This window comes from Siniperca chuatsi, linkage group LG21, assembly GCF_020085105.1.
Source record: "Siniperca chuatsi isolate FFG_IHB_CAS linkage group LG21, ASM2008510v1, whole genome shotgun sequence".
Lineage (NCBI taxonomy): Eukaryota > Metazoa > Chordata > Actinopteri > Centrarchiformes > Sinipercidae > Siniperca > Siniperca chuatsi.
In genome coordinates this window covers 5,119,390-5,143,137 of record NC_058062.1, presented here as the reverse complement: position 1 = coordinate 5,143,137, position 23,748 = coordinate 5,119,390, and the positions used below count along the sequence as shown (strand labels likewise).

The following is a 23,748-nucleotide window of genomic DNA, read 5'->3' as shown; positions in this document are numbered from 1 at the left end:
ATTGTCGAATAATGATACTTTTATTTCCACCTTTATTTCCGGATTTATTCAGCGTACGTCATGCACTTGGCACAGCTGAGAGACCAGTGGAAACGACACCTTCACGTATTTTTGTATCGGCCTACTCGTAGCGTTCAATACATCTTCAAAACATAATCAAATACATCGTTGTTTTGAATTTTACAATATCATATTCAAAAATCAAGAACAGCAAACAAAGTTTCCAATTTCACACTGTTTTTTTAGTTGTTGGGGATAATTTTAATGCATCCTTAATAATCGTGACAGAGAAGCACAAAAAACAGGCACGCTTCTGTCGTAAGTGAAGCACATTTGATGTTTTGTCAAATATTTGTATTTTTACAATTCTAAAGCTGCTATGTACAGTGTATGTAGACTTTTTGTCTAATATTCCCCTGTTTTGCATAGTTCAATTATGTGTTTTGAGGCAAAATAACATCCAAAAAGATATTGTAGGGGTACATGGATACCAAATTGATTGATTAACTTTCTCGGTTTAAAATTTGTTTACAGAGTGGGCACACAATTGAACATGCATAATAAAATACATACACAGTAAAAACAATCAAAGACATTGTCCACACATGGCAGATACCCAGTACCACTGTCAGCATATATGATGTCATACCACAAAGGCAGAAGGAAACCAATACAGCAGTAAACAGTACACCTGCATGGACACCATAGTCTATCATGCCATATTTCCGTGAACAGTGAAGGCATCATATACCGTGTGTATCTTCTGCGAGAAAAAGTACGTTTAAGAATTTGTTTCGTGAAATAATATTTAGAATATGTTTTGGTTTTAGAATAAATAAATTATGGACAGTAGTGATTCTCCTCTAGACCAGCAGGAGGCAACAAACCAAACTCATTTATGAAAGACTCCGCGACACTAGAGGGCGCTGTGGGGGCAGCGGTTATTTATATACTGAAGGGAAGATGGCGGAGTCTGACGAGACAAAAGCAGGCCCTTGCACTTTTTTGTTCAAAAAATCTACTAAGAAATTCTCCGGACGAAAGAGAAAAGCAAGCGATAGCGACAATGGTAGTAATTACTCATTTAACACATTTTTCTAATGGTTTACATGATGAGAATCCCCTGTGCTGGTAAGGTCGTGGCTATTTGTCAACGGTCCTGAAATTTCAAACACAAACTAACGTTACATTAACTGGCAAGTGTTTGTGTATTCTTGTATTCCTGTCTTTAATTATGACACTGACATGTACCTGATAAGAAACAAACGACAGAAAAAAAAGAGCAAGTCTGTATAAACTGTGGGCAGGTTGTGACATTTTTCGTAACTGTTAAAAAAACAGTTCCATCAGTTGTGCTGCGTTTCAGCTCCCTCGGAATTTGGAGGGCTATGACATGTTAATGCAGCCTGCATTTTCTCTCTTTCTAGTTTATTCAGATGTCGCTTGACAGCTAAGTAATACAGAAATTGGCAGATTTAATGTCAGCTATCACCCCGTGTCGGCTTGAATGGTAGCTTTAGCTGTAAAAAGTTAGTGCTTTCATCATTGATGGAGAACAGTTTTCCGACTTCAAGACAAAATGCAAAACAATAAGTTCAACTTGTTCTTTTTTCAGATGGCAGTGGTGATGAGGACCAGAGCTCTGTGGTCAGAAAAGGAAAGAAAGACACTCGAGTCAACCCCATGATTCAAAGGGTAACATAATAATAATACTATTTTTAAATCCATTTTGAGTTTAACAGTGAGGTAAGCCTGACCCTGGTCTTGTCCCTGTTCAGACAAAGAAGGTGGAGAGAGATGCTGCATCTTCCAGTGAAAGTGAAGATGACAAGGGAGACCAGAAGATCACTGTTGCATACAAGTCCACACGGTCAGCAGTGAGTTGAGACTTTTCTTCCATATTGCATGTTTGCAATGGTTTAAACCCCCTGGTCAGGGAAAGTGAATGAGAAACAATTGCCTCCTCCAGCAACTATTGTTAAGGTGCCAATGAGCCAGGTAAACAACCTCCCAGTTACTCCAGTAGAGCTGCTCAGTCCATGTTTGTTTGTTTGAGCTCTGATGGTTTGGCTGTTTGTTTTTGTGCATTCACAGTCTGGTATGTTGAAGCCACAATCTCTTGGCTTGATTGGAAGTGCTGTAGAAATCTCTCTCACTCTGCTATTCTCTCAATCTTGCCCCCAAAAAGAAACCGGAGGGACCTGAGGACATGGGTGCAACTGCTACATATGAACTGGACACAGAGAGAGACAAGGACGCTCAGGCCATCTTTGAGAGGAGCCAGAAAATCCAAGAGGTAGAAGATTTTTGCAAAAAGCTACAATTTAATATACATTTATGAAGTTTTTCATACATTTGAATTTTTTTTTTAGTTTTATTCAGTATTGGCATACTAGTGTCAGTGCATTGCTGTTGTAAAAAAAAAATGCTGCTCAATTGAGTTCTAAATGTTGTATAACTGCAACAAGTCATATCTGAAATATCTCACCAGCCTTTGCATAACAGTAAAAACTACCGCTATCTGCTTATGTAAAATTTCTGCCAAATAATTTTGAAGTTCCCTACTTACTGGATGAACCCTTTTTCTTCAACAGGAGCTGGAGGGTAAAGATGACGATAAAATCTACCGCGGCATCAACAACTACCAGAAATTCATCAAGCCAAAAGATACCATCATGGGCAATGCTTCCTCTGGCATGGTCAGGTAAGTACTAAGCCGAGACATATTCATCACATGCTTTCATAAGACATTCTTCACCTATGAATGCTAGTGTGCAATGAATTTTTCTTGATACAGAAAAGGGCCAATCCGAGCCCCTGAACACCTGAGAGCCACAGTCCGGTGGGACTACCAGCCGGACATCTGCAAAGACTATAAGGAGACTGGTTTCTGTGGTTTTGGAGGTGGGTTTGAGATTTGTACCATTAAAATATCAGTCACCTTTTTAACACCTTGGCCATTCACTTTAGCGTTCTTCTCTGCTGTTGTTAGACAGCTGCAAGTTCCTTCACGACAGATCAGACTACAAACATGGCTGGCAGATTGAGAGGGAACTGGAAGAGGGCAGATATGGAGCCAATGGTGAGTTCAGGAGGGGGATTTCATGTCAATTGTTTGTGCCTGCATCAGCATTTCCTAAACAATACTGTGCTCTCATCTAGATGATGAGAACTATGAGGTGAGCAGTGATGAGGAAGATTTGCCCTTTAAGTGCTTCATCTGCAGGGAATCCTTCAAGAATCCCATCATCACAAAGTAAGCCTCTTTCCCTCTGCTTCTTCACTGTACAGAGCCTTGTTTATTACCAGTTGCAATGTGTTAACCAGTCAAATATCTCCCAGGTGTAGGCATTATTTTTGTGAGGCCTGTGCTCTTCAGCATTACCGCAAGTCCAAGCGTTGCTATGTGTGCAACAGTCAAACCAACGGTGTCTTCAACCCCGCTAAGGGTAAGCAGGTTCTGTCAAAAGACCTTTGAGAAGGAGGAATAAACTACTTATAAGAAATTCATGTGATGAATAAAATCCCTTCAATCATGTTTTCTGTTATTTTCCCTTTATTCCAGAGTTGATGGCCAAGATGGAGAAACACAATGCTGCAACAGACCAGCCACCATCAGATGAGGAAGATTAGCAACATCTGAACCTCTTCAACCCTCCCCATATGTTTGTCCATGTGCATATTGAATAAAGTAACTTTTTTTTTAGACAGTTAACTGCCTCACTGTGTATTACCATCAAGTTAACATTAAAGTGAACAATGTTTATTGTTAAAAGGCAAAGCTTGACATTTGCAACATTTTACTTTGCCCTCACTTTGAAATGTACAAGCAGACATAACAAGCACCAATGTAACATTCACGTTTGACGTAAGTAACATCACACCCAGAGTAAGTTTAAGGAAATACATACTTCTATGCTCTGAAAGTTAAACTACACAGATGTTATGCTTAACCTCTGTGCAACAAAAGTAATGCGTAAAGCATGAGATGTAGTTTACACTGTAACACAGGCAGAGAGCTAAGAAATGCGTATACATGCTGTTCATTTAGTTGATCCTCGGGACCAAGTCGAAACCTTCCATCTGGTGTAGAGGGGGCTGACTGAGTGAGGTGTGAGGACCGGTGTGCACCCCTATGGGGGTCTCACTGAGCAGATGGGCCACATCAAGCGGCCATGTTCAAACAAGAGGTAGAGTGCCCCCTCTGAATATTTAGTAGCAGCTTCCCACTGATCCATTAAATGAATCTTGAAGTTTAGGCTACATCTACATCTATGGACCCTCCTCTGAAACAGCAACAGTATAAGGAATAGAGGAGTCCTGTTGTGTTTTGGCTCCAGAGGGCTTGTAATGTGAGTACAATCTGTAAACAGGTGTGAGTATGTGTGTGTGAAATCGAGAGACCATCAGTGCAGTGCAAGAGTCTGCGTGTCTAGAGAACAAAAGCGTGCAAGGGACATCAAAAAGAGGCAAGATGGCTGCTGGCTTTTAACCTCTGTCTGAGAACAGCAACTCCTTTTAGTTTGAGTTTTGAATTATTTACAAGGGGACAATTACAAAAAACATCTTGTCCTGTATGCTCAGAGTTTCCCCATCAGAATCCTACAAGTGTCTCCGCACTGAGTCCTCCACTGTCAGAAGTCCCAGTCGTCCACCTCCAGGTGGCTGAGACCCGACTCCAGACTGGCCAGTCCAGAGGGAGAGTCCTGTGGCTGGGAGCTGTCGAAGCTGGAGATAGGCGACACGGGCCGCAACAGCTCAGGCAGGGCCTCCGAGGGCCGACGTTTGATCTGAGAGGGGGAAAAATAATAACATTTGGAGGACAATCTTTAAATATTACTTTTTCAATGTATTCTTCACATCATACCTTAAAAATATTTCTTTTTATTCGCACCCAATTTTATAAAAGTAAAGCATGTGGAAACATGAATGGCATGGTGGAGCATCTTTTGGCAGTCAAGGCAGCTAAGAAAACGTGTTTTCTATTTGTTAAGTCACCTTGGTTGTATTGCAGTAGCTAGAATTTATCCATTTATCTGGAATTTGTGACACTCAAGATTATGCCTATACAGTTAATGTACAAGTATTTTAGAACTCTGGAGAAAAAAAAAACACCTCTCTGTATTGTAACACCACAAAGTCCTGTTTAAACCAGAAGTTCAGCAAGTTACAGAACAGACATCAAAAGGAAATTACATACATAGCTACTAAGCTCAGAAGATAATTTGTTGTACCAGAGGTAAAAAGGGCCATAGTAACAAATAATAAAATAGTAGAAAATGTACAGTTGTTTTCATCATTGATAATGTCAGGATTAGCCTGGTATCTTACACACCTGTTTGAAGAAGGGATGGCCTACGAGAGTGGTGGCAGATGGTCTGAAGGAAAACAAAGGAAAAATAATAAATGTCTTGACCCTTAAAACTTCTACAACATGTCCTATATAATATTTTAGCATGCAGGAAGAGAAAGGTCAACCTCTTTTCTGGGTCTCGCTGTAGACACAGCTCAACAAAGGCGTGGAAGTGAGGGGAGAACGTCCGGTTGTAGGGGTGTCCTGATGACGAGGAGGAGGGCTCTCCGTTAGAGTGGCGAACACCTCCGGCTCCTGGACCCTCGCAGATCCCAGAGTCAGCCCCAGAGCGTGACGGTTTCAGCGACAGCTCCTCTGGTGGGATAGTGGTGGTGTCCAGCAAGCACGGCACTGTCCCATTTAGCTTCTCCAGCAGCATCTGTGGAAATGGGGAGTGTTAGTTTATGATGTACAGTTTTTAAAACCAAACAAGCTTAATTGTACCACATTACTCTTTAGTGTTTGTGCAAAAAAAATAAGGTTTGACTGAAAATTAAACGGACAGCGGAAGTGATGACTGATGAAGCATAAATTACTAGCTACAAACATAATGTGGTGCAGAAGAACAGGTAGGGAGTTGATAGCTCTCTTCTCACCTGTGTAGCTGGCATGTCTTTGAAGGGCACATGTCCATTTGCCAGTTCGCAGGCTGTGATGCCGAGGCTGTAGATGTCTGACCGAGAGTCGTAGCCCTCCAAGTTCTGAGAAAAAACATTCACATATGAAATTTAATTTACTGTCAATTTCATCACTATTTCACTTCTGATTTCTTTTCATTTTGTTGATAAATGCAGCATGGAGACTTGTGGACCAGGGACAGAGACAGTATTATATAATGCTTCAGTGTCGAGAAATGCAGTACTGTACCTGCTGCAGCACCTCAGGGCTGAGCCAGGGCAGCACCTTGACGCTGTACTGGGGGAAGTCGTGGACAACTCTGGCCCTCTGGCCGTGACGGATCAAACTGAAGATGCTCCGTAGACCTGACATGCATACCTGTCCGTCTGCTGAGATCAACACGTGGCTGGCCTTCACACTCCTACACATAACCAACGACAGTTAAGACACTGAATATCACACTAACCTGTATTTACAAGTATGGTTAGACTGGCATGTTGGTTAATCAGTATTGTCAATTTATTAAAACCAAATGTAAGTATAGGCCCAGAAACCAGCACAAAAAAGAAATAATGAATTGCATATTGTGTAAAACAGAAATACTGGCTTGTCCATCTTCTCCATCTATGACATAATGACTCTTTCCCCAACCACTGTTAGTCCTGGTCAATGATCAAGTAATGCTACAACAGTTGATAACCATATGCAGCTTTTTTATTTAGATCGCACATAACTGTTTGAATCTGTTTGTTGTTATTATTGTTTTAGGTCAAAGTTAACCAGAGTAACTCTTCCAGTAAGACCTGGGAGGATTTTATGCAACAGCTTCATGGTGTCATCTATAAAACCTGCAATGAGACAACCTCCACTCTCTCCTAAACAGTTTCCAAATATTTAGTTTAATTAATTTGGCATGGAAATTGTATGTGGTAGAAAAAGACATGTCTGCCTTTAAAAACTCAAACCCAATGTGGAAGTGTATCTTACCGGTGCACATATCCCATGTGGTGGATGTATTCAAGAGCTTTGAGCATGCCCAGCAAAATGTAAGCAATGGTCAGCTCACTCATACCATCAGTGAAATGTGTGCAGATCAGATCTCTGGCTGACCCTGAAAGACCATCAAACACAGATAATCATGATCAGAAAGCTGCCCTCTATTAGTACAGGCTACTTTAAAATATCGTTAACATACCTTTATTACGTATAATAAAATACAGTGACAGTTTTTTCTTACCATAAGCCATGAAGGGGGTGATGACCCAAAGCTCATTTTCAGCTATGAAGATGCTCTTGTAGGGTAGAATGCTGGGGTGGTGAAACAACTTTGACACATGTAGTTCGCCCTGGGAGGCAGAGAAAAGGAAATTACACCTTACTGTGTCAAGACGACAGGCAGAGAAGAAAAGATGATTTTGCATCTAATTAGGCTTAGGAGGGTGAGCAGTAAAGACAGGAAAATTAATCAGAACAGAGACACAAGGGTTACGTAAAAATTCCCAATGAAGCAGTGAGATGAAAGAAGGGGAAGTGTATGCACTAACAGGAGAGAGGCAAAGACTATGGGGAAGCTGAGTCATGACAGAGTGATGGGATCGCGTGCTGATGCAGACCTGCAAGTAGGTAACCATGTCATTAGTGCATGACTCCAAGTCAATTCGTCGGATGGCTACGCGCTCCCCAGTGGGTCTGTATCGAGCCAGGTTCACCATCATCAAGTCGTCCAAGCCCCGGCCTAAAACACAGACACAGACTTCATTTAAAAACTATGTCACTGTTACACAAGTATCCTCCAGTCCTTGGTTTTTGACTATTTTATGTTGTAAAGATGTTGTAAAATACCAAACAAATGCATAGCTTAGCAATAGTACTGTTTAGCTACTGTCCAAAAACTAAATTGAAAAGTGAAAGAATTACATTTTTACCATTTGGTTACAATTCATTAAAAACTCCAATATGTATTGAAAATTTTGCATTCTTAATTTTTTCATATAATGGCCTTTACATACCAATAACGGTGAGGAGCTCGTAGGAGCTGCTGTCAGGGAGGAAGCTGCCCATGGTGTCCCAACGTGGGAGGGAGGTCAGACTCTCCTGACTGTCCTCATGGGCCTGGAGGTAGAGGGGAGGAAACAGAGCGATTGAAGATGGGCTGTGACAATGACTTCACTTGCTACAGTGCAGGACTGTGTTAAAGATCTTGTGAGTGACTACCGGAGGGTTGGTCATGTGTGTGAGAACTGTCAAAAGATCACCAAAGGACAGGCTGAGGTGTGTTATCATGACCTCTGGCACTAGCCACAGAAAAAAGGAACAGGAAAAACAGCAATTGGAAGACATTCACACATACTGGCACTCAAACCATCACCACTGTAAATGCAAGTTTCTACTGTAGGTCTAGTAATGAAAACATATTCCAATACCATAGATCCACTAAATATAAAACTGTGCATGTTGTTTTTATAGACTGAGACAGTTACAATATATAGTAGTTTTGAAACCATAATATGTGGTTACTGTTAGATTAACTATTGCATCTATAATAATAATATTTATTGTAAACAGAATATCAAATAAATACAGAATCACAAAGTGTGGCCTACACATAGTGTATCTACCTTCCTGTGTTTAGTTAAAAATCATTTTAGACTTGTACAGTTAAAGTAAATATTCTTGACAGTGAGGACTCCTGAATTCCATCAATTTATCGCCATTCAAATGATGGAAATGGAAAAATTGCAGTAGCAAGCTGTGGAGGCAAATGAAGACAAGCTGTGTGAATATTTGGATTGTTTCCATGGTGACCAGAACGAAGACGCACATTCAAAATTAGAATAGTGCACTTCCTTGAGCATAATTGTATCCTAAAGGCACAGGATGACTTCAAGATCAAGATCAGAGACACACAACCAAGAGATAAAACCAAGAGTTGTTCCATCTGTGAACAGATGGCTGGAGGTGAAGCCAAACGATGCCTTTTGCCATACATAAACTTTACAGACTACATTACATTAAAACTGGCATGACACCATAAAGTCAAACATGCTTTGGCAGCCATCAGTTCAGGGAACATCTGTAAATGTTGATCTAATCACATGGGTTACTGTACAAACTGCCATCGTGATCAGATTCAGAACGGGTTGGCCATGCATTGCTAAAGCTGAACACATGGAACTCCATCCATCTACAGTCCGCAGGGACACACAGTGGCTGACAACAAAGTGTGACACTATCACTTCACCATCAACTCAACAACGGGCCGTCACCACAGACAGGCAGTGTCAAAATGCAAACTCTCACAACACAAAATGTTCTTAAAAAGACAGAGTAGTGAGGTGACACCAAAATCCAAAACAAAGTAGTTTACTGGAGCATGTTAACAGCATACTGAGGACTCAGAGAGGACTATTTAGATAGGCTGTATGAAAGGATTATTTATTCTCTTACAGAGGAAAAAAACTAGACTGTACGCTCTACCGTTTGCCCGTCTTCCCCAACAGAGGCCCTGGTGAGGTGAGATGTCCTTCTGAGCTATGAGCATGTACAGCGTGTCATGAACTAGACTCATGCATAAAATGTGCAAAGCCTCTGGGGTTTGTGGATTCCTCTACATATATAAATCTGTGTGCGCACATACACATGCATGCACGCACATACACAAAGGCAAATGGGGGATGATGATGCAGTGACAGGAGTACCACACTTACTTTCCTGTGAGAGAGTCCCTGAGCTTGCTCTGGGGTAGAAAAACCACATCAATGACAAAGACATGTACACACACAAAACAAGAGAATCTGTGTTTAGAGCAGCTCTTGAACTGGGAAGTGCAGCATCTGGTTGTGGGAGTTTGCAGCAGGCTGCAAAATTTGATAGATGATCTTTGCTGGTTTCCCTGTTACTAACAGGATTTGTCTGAACCAGCAGCTTTGTCTTTCAGGTGACCACCCAGTGACACATCATTATCAATACAGACAGTTTTCATGATATCATGATAATATGATTAAACTAAAACTGCACTGCAACAGCAAAAATGAATTCTCACCCCAGTAAAATGCTTACATCTGCAAAAAGACTTAATTAAATATTTTCTTACCAAAGCAAATGAAAAAATGAAAAACAATCTAGATAAACCCTGCAGGTTCTTCCAGGATATTTTGTAAGGAAATGGGAACACAGCACAGCCAAAAGAGAAATGATACACTTGAACAAACATGCAACATTGAGCAATGACCTGCCCGCAAGAAAATGAAAATGAGGCAAAGTTTGCAAAGAAAAAAAGCATAATCCACCTCGCCATAATCTTTCCATAATACACAAAAGTAATCAATAATAATTCAATAATATGCCAAAAAATTAGATTGATTATTAATGAGGAGAAACATGGCACTTAAAAAGATAAACAAACCACTGATACACAGCCACAAACACTCCGTCTTTAAGCTCTAGGAAGCATGGAAAGACTTCATATCTAATTTGCAACTCACAAACTACAGTTCTGAAAATTACCCTTTCACTCTACTTTCAAATACAGTAAAGGACTTCTATATTTCTTATCAAAATCATATATGATCTAGGGTCTTAATGTGACTGCTGGAAATATCACAGAAAAAATAAACCAGTGGAGCATAATCAGTCACAGTGGGGAATTACCACCATCAATTACTGCCATGGTTGATAAATGTAGCTTCTGTTTAGTAAGCCATTTTGGCTAGAAATCGACAGTAGTTCAAATGTTCCAGTCCATTTAAAAAATAACATGGATGGTAAAAGCACTGAACCATTCAGGCCTTGAGGCCCTTTTTTTTTTTTAAATGTGTATGACTTTGGGAAGATTTCTTTTCTTGGGACTCATTTGCTTGGTCTTGACCAAGACCAACATAATTATTTATGTTTACTTTTATGAACATACAACCAATCACCCCACAGTAGACTACAGGACACATTTATGACTGGAAGGTGGGTGGTTTTAATTCACAGACTACTGGAAAAAGTGGCAACAAGTGAATAAGAACCTCTTTCACCACATTCATAAACTGTGATAATGAAAAAGACACTTAACCTCCAATCCTTCTAGCAGCTCTGTAGCCAACAGTGGATAACTAACTGAAGCAGGAAGTATGCCAGTCTGCATAGTTATGGTATTCACGGTTTCAGGTCAGATGTCAGCCATTTTTGGTTTGTTTTTTTCTACAGCTGTGTGAACGTAAGTGTAGCTATGTTGGTCTTTGTATCCACCCCACAATGAAACAGAGTGTAGATTTGTTCTGAGCCCTAGTACACAAAACATAATAAGGCAAAACTAAACCCCAACACATCTATAAACTAGTCAGCATTCCATTTATTCACTCTTATTTTCTATCGTGTCAAATGTATTATGTACATACTGTAGGAACAAAAATGAAGTCTTGAAATGAGTGACAGTCTTCGTCTCTAATAACCCGCTGGTTTTGCACTATTTCAGCACATAATGAAGTATCTGATGAAGTGTGTGAATGAGTAAGTAGTGCAGAGGTGAGATAAATTCAGTGTGAGTGGGCAAGTCTGATATTCTTAAAACTAAGAAGCCCTGCTGCTGCTGTACAGAATTCAGCATATCAAACTCTCTGGAGTCTGATTAACTGAAACTCTGGATTATGCAGCCAGCTGCAGCATTTTTTCTTGAATCACCAATTAAATGAACTGAATTACATACGTGAATTGTAATGACGCTCTGAACACTGCAAAACCAGGAACACCCTCATAACAAATCACAACTAATCCCCTGGAAAAGCCCCAGTTTTACCATATCTGCACGAGAAGGTGCAAACATAGTCTTTTTGTACTTGACAAAAAATTCTTTCTGCTTTAAGTTGCAGTCATGAATAATTGTATAAGTTGTGAGCCTAAGAGAATTCAATTGCATTCCTTGTTCTTATCCTGTTGTGCTTACTAGTTTACATACTTTGTGTTTGTAAAATGGGTTGTATTATTGTGACTGTACATGTAACTGTTGATTTGGATTATTCTTAACTTGGACTGCTATTATTCAATCACTGCTATCAATTCATGATACCATGTAGGAGATACACCAGCCAACACAAAAATATGTATATCCTATTTGTAATTACCACTGATGTGAAAGGTTTTTCCAATTATCAGCTCGTATTTATAGTAATTTCATTATAGCATGAGTGCAACACTAAAGCTTGAAAACTAGCACATGCTGGCTCAAACCTAACTGCTATCTCAAAGCTCGGCACCACACTGAGTTCTATACTTTGTCATATCTATATCTGAAGTACTAAAAGTTCTGATTAAATTCAGTCTGTTGCTCAGTAAAGAAAATGTGGTTAAACACATGAGTTACCACAAGAGGGATAAAGTCAAATTTAGGTATAATGGCAAATGAAAATATTTGACAGCCAAAAATGAGTATGCAACTTTTTACACGCAAGATAAACACATTCACAAGAAGCATTAAATAAAATGGCACACACTTAAGACAGGTAACAGTTTGCTGATTGACTGGATGTAAACTTTCAAGATTGTAATTCAAGGATGACATCTGAGAAGCAGAGCAAAGCAACCACTCACTTAGAGCAAAGCTTCAACCAGAACAGAATGTTGTTTTCAAAATGCTGACGAAGGACCTAATGTGTAAGCAGTGGTTTAGGAATATTGAACCTTTTAGTTGTATCTCAGTTTGTCTTGGACCTCACCTCCAAATAACTCCAAATCCCGCAGGCTCTCCACACTCAATTTCTCAGATACCCAACGCTGACAGACATAGAGGGTTAATGACAAACATGGAGAAAAGAGAGAAAATGCAAGCAAGAATAAGGAACTGTTCCACAGAAACATAAGCATATTTAAAGCTGTTGAATGAAGATGGTTCATGTTGACTTCCTAATTTGCAGCTGTAAAAGTTTTCTGTCTCTTGTGTGGAAGAGAAAGTCATAGAAAGCTCAATTTTACATTCTCAAACTGGTCTCTGTAAGAACTTTATAAATATAACTGTACATTATTGTCTTATCATGATAACAATAGTGTCTGGCTGCTTGCAGTGAAAGCTGTCATAAATGTGATTATGGGCCGATTTCCCTTACAGGGATTAAACCTTCTCCTGCCTATTGATTAAAAACATACGAGTACTGTAGATTTAATCCTAGGTCTAGGATTACATTTATTCCTTGTTCAGGTAACTGGCCATGTAATCCTATGTCTAAAATAGGAGGTACCTGGCAAACACTTACGAGAAAAGACATGGATCCTCTTGAGTGTGTTACATATGAAATGCTGAAAACACGTCCAGAGAATACCTGTGAAGACAAATGAAGAAGAAGAGGTCTCTGTTTAGTCTCCTCCTGCTGGGGACAAAAGTCACTTGTGGTTGGTCATTCATGCTCATTTCACTGATTTCACTTTATTATCAGAACATTTTTCTGATATTTATTTGTCTTGCATCCCAAGGCGTACACTGTTTCACATACGTAACAAAACACAACATTTAACCAAACAACAAAACAAATACTAGATACATATATTACATCAGACAAATAAGTAGTTGCAGTACAAACAATTTTATTGCTCACTCTCACATTCAATGCTTAGTCTACACAGGTACGCAGAGGCCTACTTAGAACCCAAACTCTGATTTAACAGTTTTACAGACTGAGGAACAAAATAGTTCTGCAGTGTGTTCAGTTGAGCCTGTGGGAATCAAAATCTACTGTTTGATGGCAAAATCTGATATTCTTCAAATAAATTATGACAGAGACAACATTCCTTTATTATATGCAGTTTTAAAACTTGATTCCAGCGTTTCACCGACAATCTTTGAGCAGATACATAGTGTAGCAGTCTAGCTTTAAGCTGAACAGAGAGGCAGCTGTACCATGCACTGATTCCATGCTGCATAACACTCTGATAAATACTAGGATCATCTTCAGTGCCTAACATAGACAACAGTGTAGTATCATCAATATAAATGTATTTGGAATATCAGCTTCACAATTGCCTGTATAAATTGCAAAGAGTAGAGGAGAGCTTACACAACCCCGGGGTGCTCCTGAGTTAGTAACAATGAAAGTTGAATATGTCTGATTAACTTTAACTATCCGCACTATTCATATGAAATGAATGAGATGAGGATTAACCAGTAGTTGAATTGTCTTTATCAATAAGAGTTATTATCATTACTACACTTTAGAATTCTATCACAGAATACATATAATATCCTGAAAAATAGCACACATCTGTACAACATAAATAATATTTGATAGTTTAAGTGATACTGTGTGAAATTACTTATGTTTTGGCACATAACCAAACATTAACTTGTCTTGCCTAATGCATGTTATGCATATAAGTTATTACTCATTAAAGTGATTATTAAACCTTGTATAGCAAAGTAAAGTCTACCAACCAGATGGTCTCTCAGTAGTTAGTGCTGGCTTGAGTGATGATATCTATATTCACACTGATTTTGAGGTTGAAACCAATCAACATTCAATGAATAATGGTGTTTATAATGCAAACACAGATATACTAACTTCCAACGATAGCAAGTGATGTAATTTGAACAGACCAAGAAAACCAAATCACTAACTTACAGAAGATTCGTCACAACCAGAGCTGCTAATGGCTCGATAATGTTGCTATGATGGAGGGCGCAGGCTAGCAATAGTAAATTACCGTTAGCTAAAGCAACTACCTTGACTTATTTTAGCAATAAGAAACTGCATTATTTTAATGCCTTAATAACTTACCTATATAATGTTTAGAGCAGCAATGCCTTGTTGGAGTAATATTGTTTTTAAGATAACTTATTTAGCTAGCCATTCTCTCCAGCGACATGTTTTTGGCAGCTCTCCACAACGCCTTCTTGTTGGTTAAGCGCCGTGTCACGTATGAACTACGACACACCCACGAAGAAACTTGGCGCGCGCAGATGACGTAAGCACCGCTTGGTCTAACTACTGAAAACACTGGAGCTTTTACTGGGATCAGAAACAGGTAAATACGCCCTGTTAGCCGCTGTTCCGAACTCATCGATACATTCAGTCAACGAAAAATGTTATCGTATACTACACTGGGTTGTGACAGGCACCCTAACTAAAACCACATTCACGGCTGAGTGTCGACCCTAGCTAGCCTCGCATACTCCCACCTCGGCCTCATTTTGCGGCCTTGAGCTAATGCTAACGTTTTGTATAGATAGATGATAGATAGATAGTGGTCAGTGTTATATTGTTATCAAATTACTGTGATGCAGAGTAACCGCCCTGGCCAGCAGCTGAATGCCAATGCTGTATTGCTTTGTATCGTCGTATTTAGCAGATGGCTAACTAGCTTTATGTTACGTCATTTTTTAGCCGGATAATGTTCTCTCCTGCAGAAAAATTATGGCTAATAAATATTGCTTTTTGGCAAACATGCGTACCTCCGTAGACATTAATGAAAATGTCTTATGGATTGCGAGTATTTATTGCAACATTCCTCTTATGTTTAACCTACACATCTACGTAGATATTTACAGTCGGGGACGAATTTAAAGAAAAAGAGTGGAGAAACATATCAAATGCAGATGCCTTCAAATCTATTTAGTGATGTCTGTGACTGTCTCTGATGCTATATGTCCTTTTGTTATGTCTGGCTATGTTTGATGTTCTTTCTGTCTGCTGTACTCGGGTCGCTCTTGCAAAAGAGGTCTTGATCTCAATGAGATTACCTAATTAAATAAAGGTTGTGTATATAAATGAGGGAATATCTTGTGGAGGACTGGTGTTCATCCCTCCAACAGAATTTCACAGACTTTGCAGGGAGCACTGAAGCTGTTCTGGAGGCTTGTGGTGGCCTGACTCCATACTAAGACACTTCATGTTGATTTTTCCTTTAAGTTGTCAGTTTGTTGGTATAATAACAGAGGGATTTTAAGCTTTTAAAGGCTAGTTTCCCCTCTTGTTTTCACAGCTCAGACATGAACTGGAACAAAGGTGGTCCAGGTGTGAAGCGAGGGTTTGGGTTCGGAGGATTTTCCCTTGCAGGGAAAAAAGAGGAGCCTGAACTTAATCAGAAATCTCACACATCATTCGGAGCCACAGGATCAAGTGGGGGATATGGGAAGAACCAGCAGCTCCCCTCATTCTACAAAATAGGGACCAAAAGAGCTAATTTTGATGAGGAAAATGCGTGAGTATTACATCTCTCCCATACACATACATACACTTCTACATATTTTCAGTTCAAACCCCTGAGAAAACTATCAGTATATAATGTGATTTGTGGTATTGGATAATTATAAACTGCATCTTTGTCAACAAGATATTTTGAAGATGATGAGGAGGAGTCCAGCAGCAATGTGGATTTGCCATACATTCCAGCTGAGAACTCGCCCACACGGCAGCAGATGCAGTCTGGTGGTGGCTCAGACAGTGAAGATGACCCACTGGATGCCTTCATGGCAGAGGTTGAGGTGAGAAGAGAATTACAGTTGTGCAGAAACAAACTAGAATATCCTTCCAAATGCTTAATCTGCTTTTTTCTCTAACAAATTTCTCCTCCAGAACCAAGCAGCTAAAGACATGAGGAAACTAGAGGAAAAGGAAAAGGAGAAAAAGTCAGCCAAGTAAGACTTAAATGTGCTCATATTTGTTTGATTTTTAGTCACTTTTAAGGTCCTTATGCAGGTGCCTAAATTGAAATTTGACCAAAATGAAAAAAGGATTGCCCACAACTGAATTAAAATGTTGTGAGTGAAAGTTTTAGTCCAGTAATTTGGGATAATTATACTGTTAATTTGTATTTAACTCCTGTACAATATACTGCTTTTACAAATGTCTTAACTACCAATACAAATTTAGCATTATGCAGAAATTATATCTTACGTTTCTCCAATTACTGGCACAAAACATTTCACATCCAGCAATGTTTTTGCTGGCTTAACAGATATCAGGTAAGCAGAGTGACCATAGTCATAATGGGATGTGGGCTGTCTTGGGTGTATGAACGAGCCGCAGGGAAGTTTTTTTTTTTCTCCGCTTGTCATTTCAGGGGTATTCGTGATGACATTGAAGAAGAAGATGAACAAGTGAGTGAGCCCTCCAAAGTTCTTCATCCACTACATCGTTGATCAGAGAGGTCTCCAGACCAAACATTCCCTAAATCTACCCTCTCTAATCTTATAAAGCCTCCTGCCTTCTCCTCTATCTGACCATGCAGGTTTCATTTAGGATCATTATGATGGAGTTGTTTTTCTTGTGTAAATTATTCTTGTTGTTTAGCAAGTGACAGAATAGTTGATATCAGATTGTGAACAGTAATTTATTATACTGGTGCCTGGATGCTGTGGTAAGCAGCAAACCGGCTCAGTTTTTCACATATAATGCTGTGCTCTCTGTAGGAAGCCTACTTCCGCTACATGGCAGAGAATCCCACAGCTGGGCTGACCCAAGAGGAAGAGGAAGAAAACATTGACTATGACAGTGACGGGAACCCAATTGCCTCTGCCACCAAGAAAATCATCTTGCCGCTTCCTCCCATTGACCACTCTGAGGTACAGTTGATAATACTAATTGAGCACAGACAGTTTAGTAGTACTGTCTCAACTATAGATCAACATTTTATGTCTTTAACATGTGTAACCTGAGTGATTTTGTTTGTGGGTTTTTTTTTTCCATAGATTGATTACCCACCATTTGAGAAAAACTTCTACAATGAGCATGAAGAGCTCAGCAACCTGACTGGAACTCAAGTGTTGGAGTTAAGGCACAAACTGAACTTAAGGGTAAGTCTGGGATTCATACATACTAGTATATAAATGTTATATAGCTGAAATGATACACATGGTGTAGTAGTTATTACTCTGACTCAGTAATTTATGTTTTGGCTCCAGTGCAATTTTTAGCAATATTCTTTTGGAGACATGGGCCTTTATCGTGTGTAAACTGTTGTTGTCATTATCATAATTGTTCTGAATTTCTGCCACTTTATCTTGTCAGGTATCTGGTGCTGCCCCTCCAAAACCTTGTACTAGCTTTGCCCATTTTGGCTTTGATGAGCAGCTAATGCACCAAATCCGCAAGTCTGAGTACACTCAGCCCACACCGATTCAATGTCAGGTATAGTCCAAGTTTATCTTAAGGTTGCAATATAATTGAATATAAATGTTTTTTTTGTTTTTTTTTATGATTTCATGAAGAATCTTTGTTGTTTTTGTTCTTAATCTGGGTTTTAGGGTGTGCCCATAGCTCTTTCTGGACGTGACATGATTGGTATTGCAAAAACTGGCAGTGGCAAAACTGCAGCTTTTATCTGGCCCATGCTGGTTCACATCATGGACCAAAAGGAACTGGAGGCAGGTGAAGGGCCCATTGCAGTCATTGTGTGTCCCACCAGAGAGCTTTGTCAGCAGGTAAGAAATGGGAAGGGATTTAGTCAGACTTTGTGAATGTATAGAGGATATTTGCTGTAGTATTGTAGTAAAAATACATTGTTAAATGTTTTGCCAGATCCATGCAGAATGTAAGCGTTTTGGGAAAGCCTACTCATTGCGTTCTGTGGCGGTTTATGGAGGAGGCAGCATGTGGGAGCAGGCCAAAGCTCTGCAGGAGGGAGCAGAGATTGTGGTGTGCACTCCGGTAAGAGAAGAGACGACCAACTTTTGTCTTTGACCTGCTGAAAATTCACACTCTACTGTTGCAGCAAATGCGAGGTTTACTGTTTGTGTATTTGCACAGGGTCGTCTGATTGACCACGTTAAAAAGAAGGCCACGTCCCTGCAGAGAGTGACATACCTGGTGTTTGATGAGGCAGATCGCATGTTTGATATGGGCTTTGGTGGGTTGGCAACTGGCATTATCAGTGCTGTAACAAAGATGCTGTAAACCTGTTTTGTGCACTGCAGCTTATTTCTCTTTTCCCTTTCAGAATATCAGGTTAGATCTGTTGCTAGCCATGTCCGCCCAGACAGACAGAGTGAGTGGGTTTCCTTAAGTATGAAGACAATGTTTCCCTGTCATAAGTAGCAAACCTTCAGAGTGTTTTTCATCATTCTTAATATGATTTCCTTCACAGCCCTTCTGTTTAGCGCAACTTTCCGAAAGAAGATAGAGAGGCTTGCCAGAGACATCTTGGTAGATCCTATTCGTGTGGTGCAGGGAGACATCGGAGAGGTATGCAGCATCACACATTATCTGATAACTCTGTAGGTACACAAAAAGACAAATTTGCTAATTTATCCCTTTTTCAGTGTGTCTCAAAGTCCCAAAACACAAATTTAAGGCTACAAAATTCTTAAATACAGTTACAATACTCCTAATAAAACCTTTCATTGAAAAATTTAAAACATGTATTTTGAAGTAATGTTTGACTTGAAAATGTGGCAGTCAGTATTTAAAATGCACAGATGAACTATTTTTGAACTATTGTGGCAGCAAAAAATTAATGTTTTTAGGTGTACAGTATTTACACTTTCATTAAAATGTACAAAAAAAATAATAAACACGCTGTAACATACAGATCCCACGTTTTAATTACCTTCCTCTCTGACCAGGCCAATGAGGATGTGACCCAGGTGGTGGAGCTGCTGCCCAGCGGGACGGATAAATGGGGCTGGCTGACCCGGCGGCTGGTGGAGTTCACCTCCTCCGGCTCAGTCCTCATCTTTGTCACCAAGAAGGCAAACTGTGAGGAACTGGCTACTAACCTGACCCAGGAGGGCTACAGCCTGGGCCTCCTGCATGGAGACATGGACCAGAGTGAGAGGAACAAGGTCATCAGCGACTTCAAGAAAAAGAATTTGCCTGTTCTGGTGGCCACAGATGTTGCTGGTGAGTACAAGAGAAGGTGTTGATGGAGATGGGAGAAGTTTTCTACTTCCCATTTCTTTTTCTTCTTGTCGTTTTCTGTTTGAGCATTCACATGAACGTATTTGTGTCCCATTTGAAACATCTGCTCTGTGAAGTGTGTCTACTGTATATTGACAGATGAGTAACAAAGTATCAACTTACAATTTAATCTTTTAACATTTTCCTGCTTCCTGTTTTTATTCCTCCCCAGCTCGTGGTCTGGACATCCCATCCATTCGCACAGTGGTGAACTACGACGTGGCACGAGACATCGACACACACACACACAGGATTGGTCGAACTGGTCGCGCTGGAGAGAAGGGTGTGGCTTACACTCTCCTTGCCAACAAAGACACCACATTTGCTGGTGACCTCGTGAGAAATCTAGAGGGAGCTAATCAAGCCGTTTCCAAAGAACTGATGGATTTAGCCATGCAGGTGAGATAAACAAGTGAAAGAATCAAAAAAGCTGTGGAGTAAATGTATTGGTTTTTAGGAGTGAATGTTTGAATGAACTTTGTTCTGTTGACATTTTTTCCCCCAGAATCCCTGGTTCAGGAAATCACGATTTAAGGGTGGTAAAGGAAAGAGGCTGAATATTGGCGGAGGTGGTCTTGGTTACAGAGAGAGACCAGGCCTGGGGGCTGACAGTTCTGTGAGTTACTAATTAATACACTGTAAATCTGCTGCTGCTTCTTTTTTTTTTTGTAATATGGGTATAATCATAGTAGTTACAATGCACTGTAAAATGAACAAATATTAACAACAATTCCAGACTGTACCTTTTAAACTTTGACCCTCTGACAGCTTTAAAAGCTCTATGATGGCTAAGATATGTCTTTTCTTTTGGAGAAAATTCAGAGATGTGAGTAACTCTCTGTTGTCTTTGCAGGAACGCAGCAGCAGCAGCAGGAGCTTGTTGTCTAACACTAGTAGCTACGAAGACTACAGCAAACCAGCCGCTGGGGCAATGGGAGATCGCATGTCTGCAATGAAGCAAGCCTTCCAGGTAGAACTCTCTCCCTTTTGTTTTTCTGTCTTAATTATTATGTCTTTATTATATCTTTAATTTTAATCACAGTTATTGTGATGATTTTCCTTTTTTTAATACTGTTTTTTTGTCTTCATGTTTTTTATTTTTATACTGCATGTGTGTAATTCATGTTTTCATACTTTAAATTCATACATACATTTAACTTGATACTAAAATGATGCTATTGATACTGTTGTATTGTTACTTGTGTTATGTTTGACAGTCCACATTTTCTTGAATGTACAATTTGTATGTTTTCTTTAACCAGTTGGAAATACTGCAGTATTTGTAAAAAAAAAAAAATCTTAAAACATCTCACTCACTCATAGGACTGGGTCTTGAAGTTTTCAAACAGCATTGGTAGTAAAGTGACTTTTAAAAGGCACAGTCTTAGCACCTGGCCGAGAAATGGTTTAATCAACTGTATATTAATCAGCATACTATCACCACCCTACAAATATTTTGGTCATTTTGTGTCATGAGGTAATGAAATCCTTAATTTGAAGTTTTAAAGTAAGAATTTCTTGTTTTGCCTCCCAGGCAGCTAATCTCTTCTTCTCAATGTCTGTTTTTATTCTAGGCTCAGTATAAGAGCCACTTTGTGGCTGCGTCCAGCGGCCCTCCAAAGCTCAGCACCAAGTCTAGCAGCTCATCAGGCTGGACCAGTGCCGGCAGCCTGAGCTCCGTGCCGACAGAGGCCCCCAACGGTTCAGAATGGTCCCAGGGCGCCACCTTGTCCATGTCCAGCTTCACCAGCGCTGGCTCCCTGAGCTCAGTGCCCAGCAGTCAAACCAGTTCACAGCACAGCTACCCTCCGCCTGCTCCTCCCTCACAGAGAGACAGCTCACGGGACAGACATGGGGAGGACCGGGGCCGCCATGGAGACAGAGATCGTGACCGCCACAGCGACAGGAGCGATCGACACAGTGGAGAGGATCGCTACGGAGACCGGGATCGCCATGGAGACAGAGATCGTGACCGCTACGGGGACCGAGACCGCCACAGCAGCAGCCGTCACAACGATAGTCGTAACGGAGATGGAAGCAGGAGGGACAGAGATGATCGGAAGAGTGAGAGGGATGGGGGAGACAGGGGGAGTGGGGAGGGGAGGGACAGGGGAGGGGATGAAAGCTTTGCTGTCCCTGAACCACCAAAACGTAGAAAGAGCAGGTGGGACAACTAAAGAAAAACACACACATCAATAGAATAATATGTGCAACCAACTGCTCCATGATGAGCTTGTCTCTTGTGTAGGCAGATAGCAGAGCATATCAGAGGCTGACACAAGCACAGGGGGATTTTGTGGACTTTGAATAAAAGTGTGCTGACGCTCCTGTCAGGTTGGTTAGGAACTCAAGATTTGGTCAGAGCTCAACAGAGTGTCAGACAGATCACACAAGCAGCTCAGAGACAGCCACTGTACATACACCATCAAGACTGTTGTTATTGTAAGTTAATAGGATCAAGGAATAGAGCTTTAATGAATCCTACTGTCACTAAACAATTTAAAGTTAGGATGTGTTGGTTGTTGTCTTGTTTTCTGTCACTGAGCTCCAAACATGCTTTTGTGCTTGCAAACCTGATGCTTTATTTTGGATCTTTGCCAAGTGTGTTTGTGTGTTTGAGTGAGTCACACACGTACATGTCAAAAACTATGTATGGCTCTTTTTGTGTCTTGTATTCAAGTTTTAGTGAAGTGCCTTTCCTTGGCATTTAGTCTGTCTGTGCTTTTGAAATGTTTTTCAAGAAGATGCATTTGTTTGTATGAGATGAATTTCAAGTGTTCATTAACACATGAAAAATGTGAAGTTTTGATTAAAAAGACTCCTTTGGCATCTACTTTTGTATCTGCTTTCTTTGACAGTCAAATTAGTCACTCTTCTGTTTTCCCCCTGACAACATCTGCACTGCTGCTGTGCTCAGTTCAGTCTTTAAATGAATTATAATGTTTGTCTCTGATCACCAAATACATCTGTAATAAGTTTTCTGAAATTGCCAATTTTATGCAGTTACATCAAGTTGATATTGTTTTATTTTATCATGTGCAATTCATGAGGCAGAGCAACAGGCATGCTGACTTTGAAAGACAAACCTGAGATGTGAAGACAGTTAAAAAGACAGTTGTAGGAGAAAGGGAGTCCTTGTTGCACTAGGAGTATTTTTGTCTAAATTGTCTTGATTACATTTTCTAGAATAAATTCCTATTATAATATTGTCATAAAATATGTATGACACGTATTCAGGCTTTGGTGCCGAATTAGAAACAAATTGATTTAGTGGAAGTACTAGTACGCTATCATGTCTGCCTTAGCGCTGGTAAGAAGGTGCCTGACAAAAAAACAACAAAACCAGTATTCTATTATACATCTTTTTATCATCTTTGCAAAATTTCACATTCACAAAAGTAAATTGTGTAACAGAAAACCTTTAGAATTTTTATAATGAATTTTTATAATTCAATGCAACAGTACATACAAACTCTACAAACCCCAAAGCCTTAAAGACTCAGCACACATAAATTGTATAATTGCTGAACCTTTTGTTCTTTTTCTTTTATCCTTTATTTACCTCTTAGCCCTTGGCATGTGTCTATTATTGTTTGTTATTGCACAGTTTTGCAATAAAGAATGTGTTTAAAAGGGAAGGTGCAGTGACGGGTACTTGACACCTGAAGCTACAGCTTTAACAAGTTAGATCTCCACATCAGAAAACTCATTAAATCAAATCTTCATTCGTACAGTTATTATCAACACTGACGTTACTGTTATCTACTATGATAACACTAATAAATTGTAAATATTGACTTAAATAACGGTTAAATTACTAGTACCACGGTTAGCCATGACAAAATGTAACGTTGCAGTTTCACAGTATGACCGCTGGAGGGCTAAATGCACTCGTTAACTCCACCTGCTGTT

At 39.9% G+C, this 23,748-nt stretch overlaps 3 protein-coding genes across 7 annotated transcripts; 2 read left to right on the top strand and 1 right to left on the bottom strand.

The window, feature by feature from the left end:
• Nucleotides 1-911: 911 nt before the first annotated feature.
• Nucleotides 912-3,715, top strand: rnf113a (ring finger protein 113A). The gene is made up of 10 exons (XM_044180680.1): nucleotides 912-1,069; nucleotides 1,616-1,695; nucleotides 1,779-1,877; nucleotides 2,189-2,296; nucleotides 2,595-2,704; nucleotides 2,798-2,904; nucleotides 2,993-3,082; nucleotides 3,163-3,256; nucleotides 3,343-3,449; nucleotides 3,566-3,715. The coding sequence occupies exons 1-10, from the start codon at nucleotides 964-966 to the stop codon at nucleotides 3,631-3,633; spliced, it is 969 nt and encodes a 322-aa protein (XP_044036615.1). The 5' UTR covers nucleotides 912-963; the 3' UTR covers nucleotides 3,634-3,715.
• strada (STE20 related adaptor alpha) lies at nucleotides 3,539-14,853 on the bottom strand. 3 transcript variants are annotated; one of them, XM_044180677.1, is made up of 13 exons: nucleotides 14,719-14,853; nucleotides 13,204-13,269; nucleotides 12,670-12,727; nucleotides 9,679-9,707; nucleotides 7,981-8,083; nucleotides 7,585-7,706; nucleotides 7,209-7,317; nucleotides 6,959-7,082; nucleotides 6,221-6,392; nucleotides 5,950-6,054; nucleotides 5,479-5,732; nucleotides 5,336-5,378; nucleotides 3,539-4,790 (listed from the first exon to the last, which is right to left on the bottom strand). In XM_044180677.1, exons 2-13 carry the CDS (start codon nucleotides 13,213-13,215, stop codon nucleotides 4,635-4,637), a joined length of 1,287 nt encoding a protein of 428 aa, XP_044036612.1. In that variant the 5' UTR covers nucleotides 13,216-13,269; nucleotides 14,719-14,853; the 3' UTR covers nucleotides 3,539-4,634. The 3 variants fall into 3 exon arrangements, with proteins under 3 accessions (XP_044036612.1, XP_044036614.1, XP_044036613.1); XM_044180679.1 differs by lacking the exon at nucleotides 9,679-9,707 and having other exon boundaries at nucleotides 14,719-14,733; XM_044180678.1 differs by lacking the exons at nucleotides 9,679-9,707; nucleotides 12,670-12,727.
• ddx42 (DEAD (Asp-Glu-Ala-Asp) box helicase 42) lies at nucleotides 14,827-22,669 on the top strand. Of its 3 annotated transcripts, XM_044180672.1 has the most exons (18): nucleotides 14,827-14,965; nucleotides 15,923-16,141; nucleotides 16,274-16,424; nucleotides 16,516-16,577; nucleotides 17,003-17,039; nucleotides 17,352-17,504; nucleotides 17,631-17,735; nucleotides 17,950-18,069; nucleotides 18,186-18,362; nucleotides 18,460-18,588; nucleotides 18,688-18,787; nucleotides 18,878-18,925; nucleotides 19,025-19,122; nucleotides 19,503-19,779; nucleotides 20,009-20,235; nucleotides 20,342-20,452; nucleotides 20,690-20,806; nucleotides 21,411-22,669. In XM_044180672.1, exons 2-18 carry the CDS (start codon nucleotides 15,930-15,932, stop codon nucleotides 22,011-22,013), a joined length of 2,727 nt encoding a protein of 908 aa, XP_044036607.1. In that variant the 5' UTR covers nucleotides 14,827-14,965; nucleotides 15,923-15,929; the 3' UTR covers nucleotides 22,014-22,669. The 3 variants fall into 3 exon arrangements, with proteins under 3 accessions (XP_044036607.1, XP_044036609.1, XP_044036608.1); XM_044180674.1 differs by lacking the exons at nucleotides 14,827-14,965; nucleotides 15,923-16,141; nucleotides 16,274-16,424; nucleotides 17,003-17,039; XM_044180673.1 differs by lacking the exons at nucleotides 14,827-14,965; nucleotides 15,923-16,141; nucleotides 16,274-16,424; nucleotides 16,516-16,577 and having other exon boundaries at nucleotides 16,587-17,089.
• The last annotated feature ends 1,079 nt before the right edge of the window (nucleotides 22,670-23,748 follow it).

Coding starts and splice junctions, on each gene's coding strand:
- rnf113a (XM_044180680.1), top strand. CDS start 964: ATGGCGGAGTCTGACGAGACAAAAGCAGGCCCTTGCACTTTTTTGTTC. Junction 1,696..1,778: donor TCAACCCCATGATTCAAAGG/GTAACATAATAA, acceptor GTCCCTGTTCAG/ACAAAGAAGGTGGAGAGAGA. Junction 2,705..2,797: donor GCTTCCTCTGGCATGGTCAG/GTAAGTACTAAG, acceptor TTCTTGATACAG/AAAAGGGCCAATCCGAGCCC.
- strada (XM_044180677.1), bottom strand. Junction 9,708..12,669: donor GGATTTGGAGTTATTTGGAG/GTGAGGTCCAAG, acceptor TTTCTACCCCAG/AGCAAGCTCAGGGACTCTCT. Junction 7,083..7,208: donor CACCCCCTTCATGGCTTATG/GTAAGAAAAAAC, acceptor ATGGTCTTTCAG/GGTCAGCCAGAGATCTGATC.
- ddx42 (XM_044180672.1), top strand. CDS start 15,930: ATGAACTGGAACAAAGGTGGTCCAGGTGTGAAGCGAGGGTTTGGGTTC. Junction 18,363..18,459: donor CCAGAGAGCTTTGTCAGCAG/GTAAGAAATGGG, acceptor ATGTTTTGCCAG/ATCCATGCAGAATGTAAGCG. Junction 19,123..19,502: donor TGCAGGGAGACATCGGAGAG/GTATGCAGCATC, acceptor CTCTCTGACCAG/GCCAATGAGGATGTGACCCA.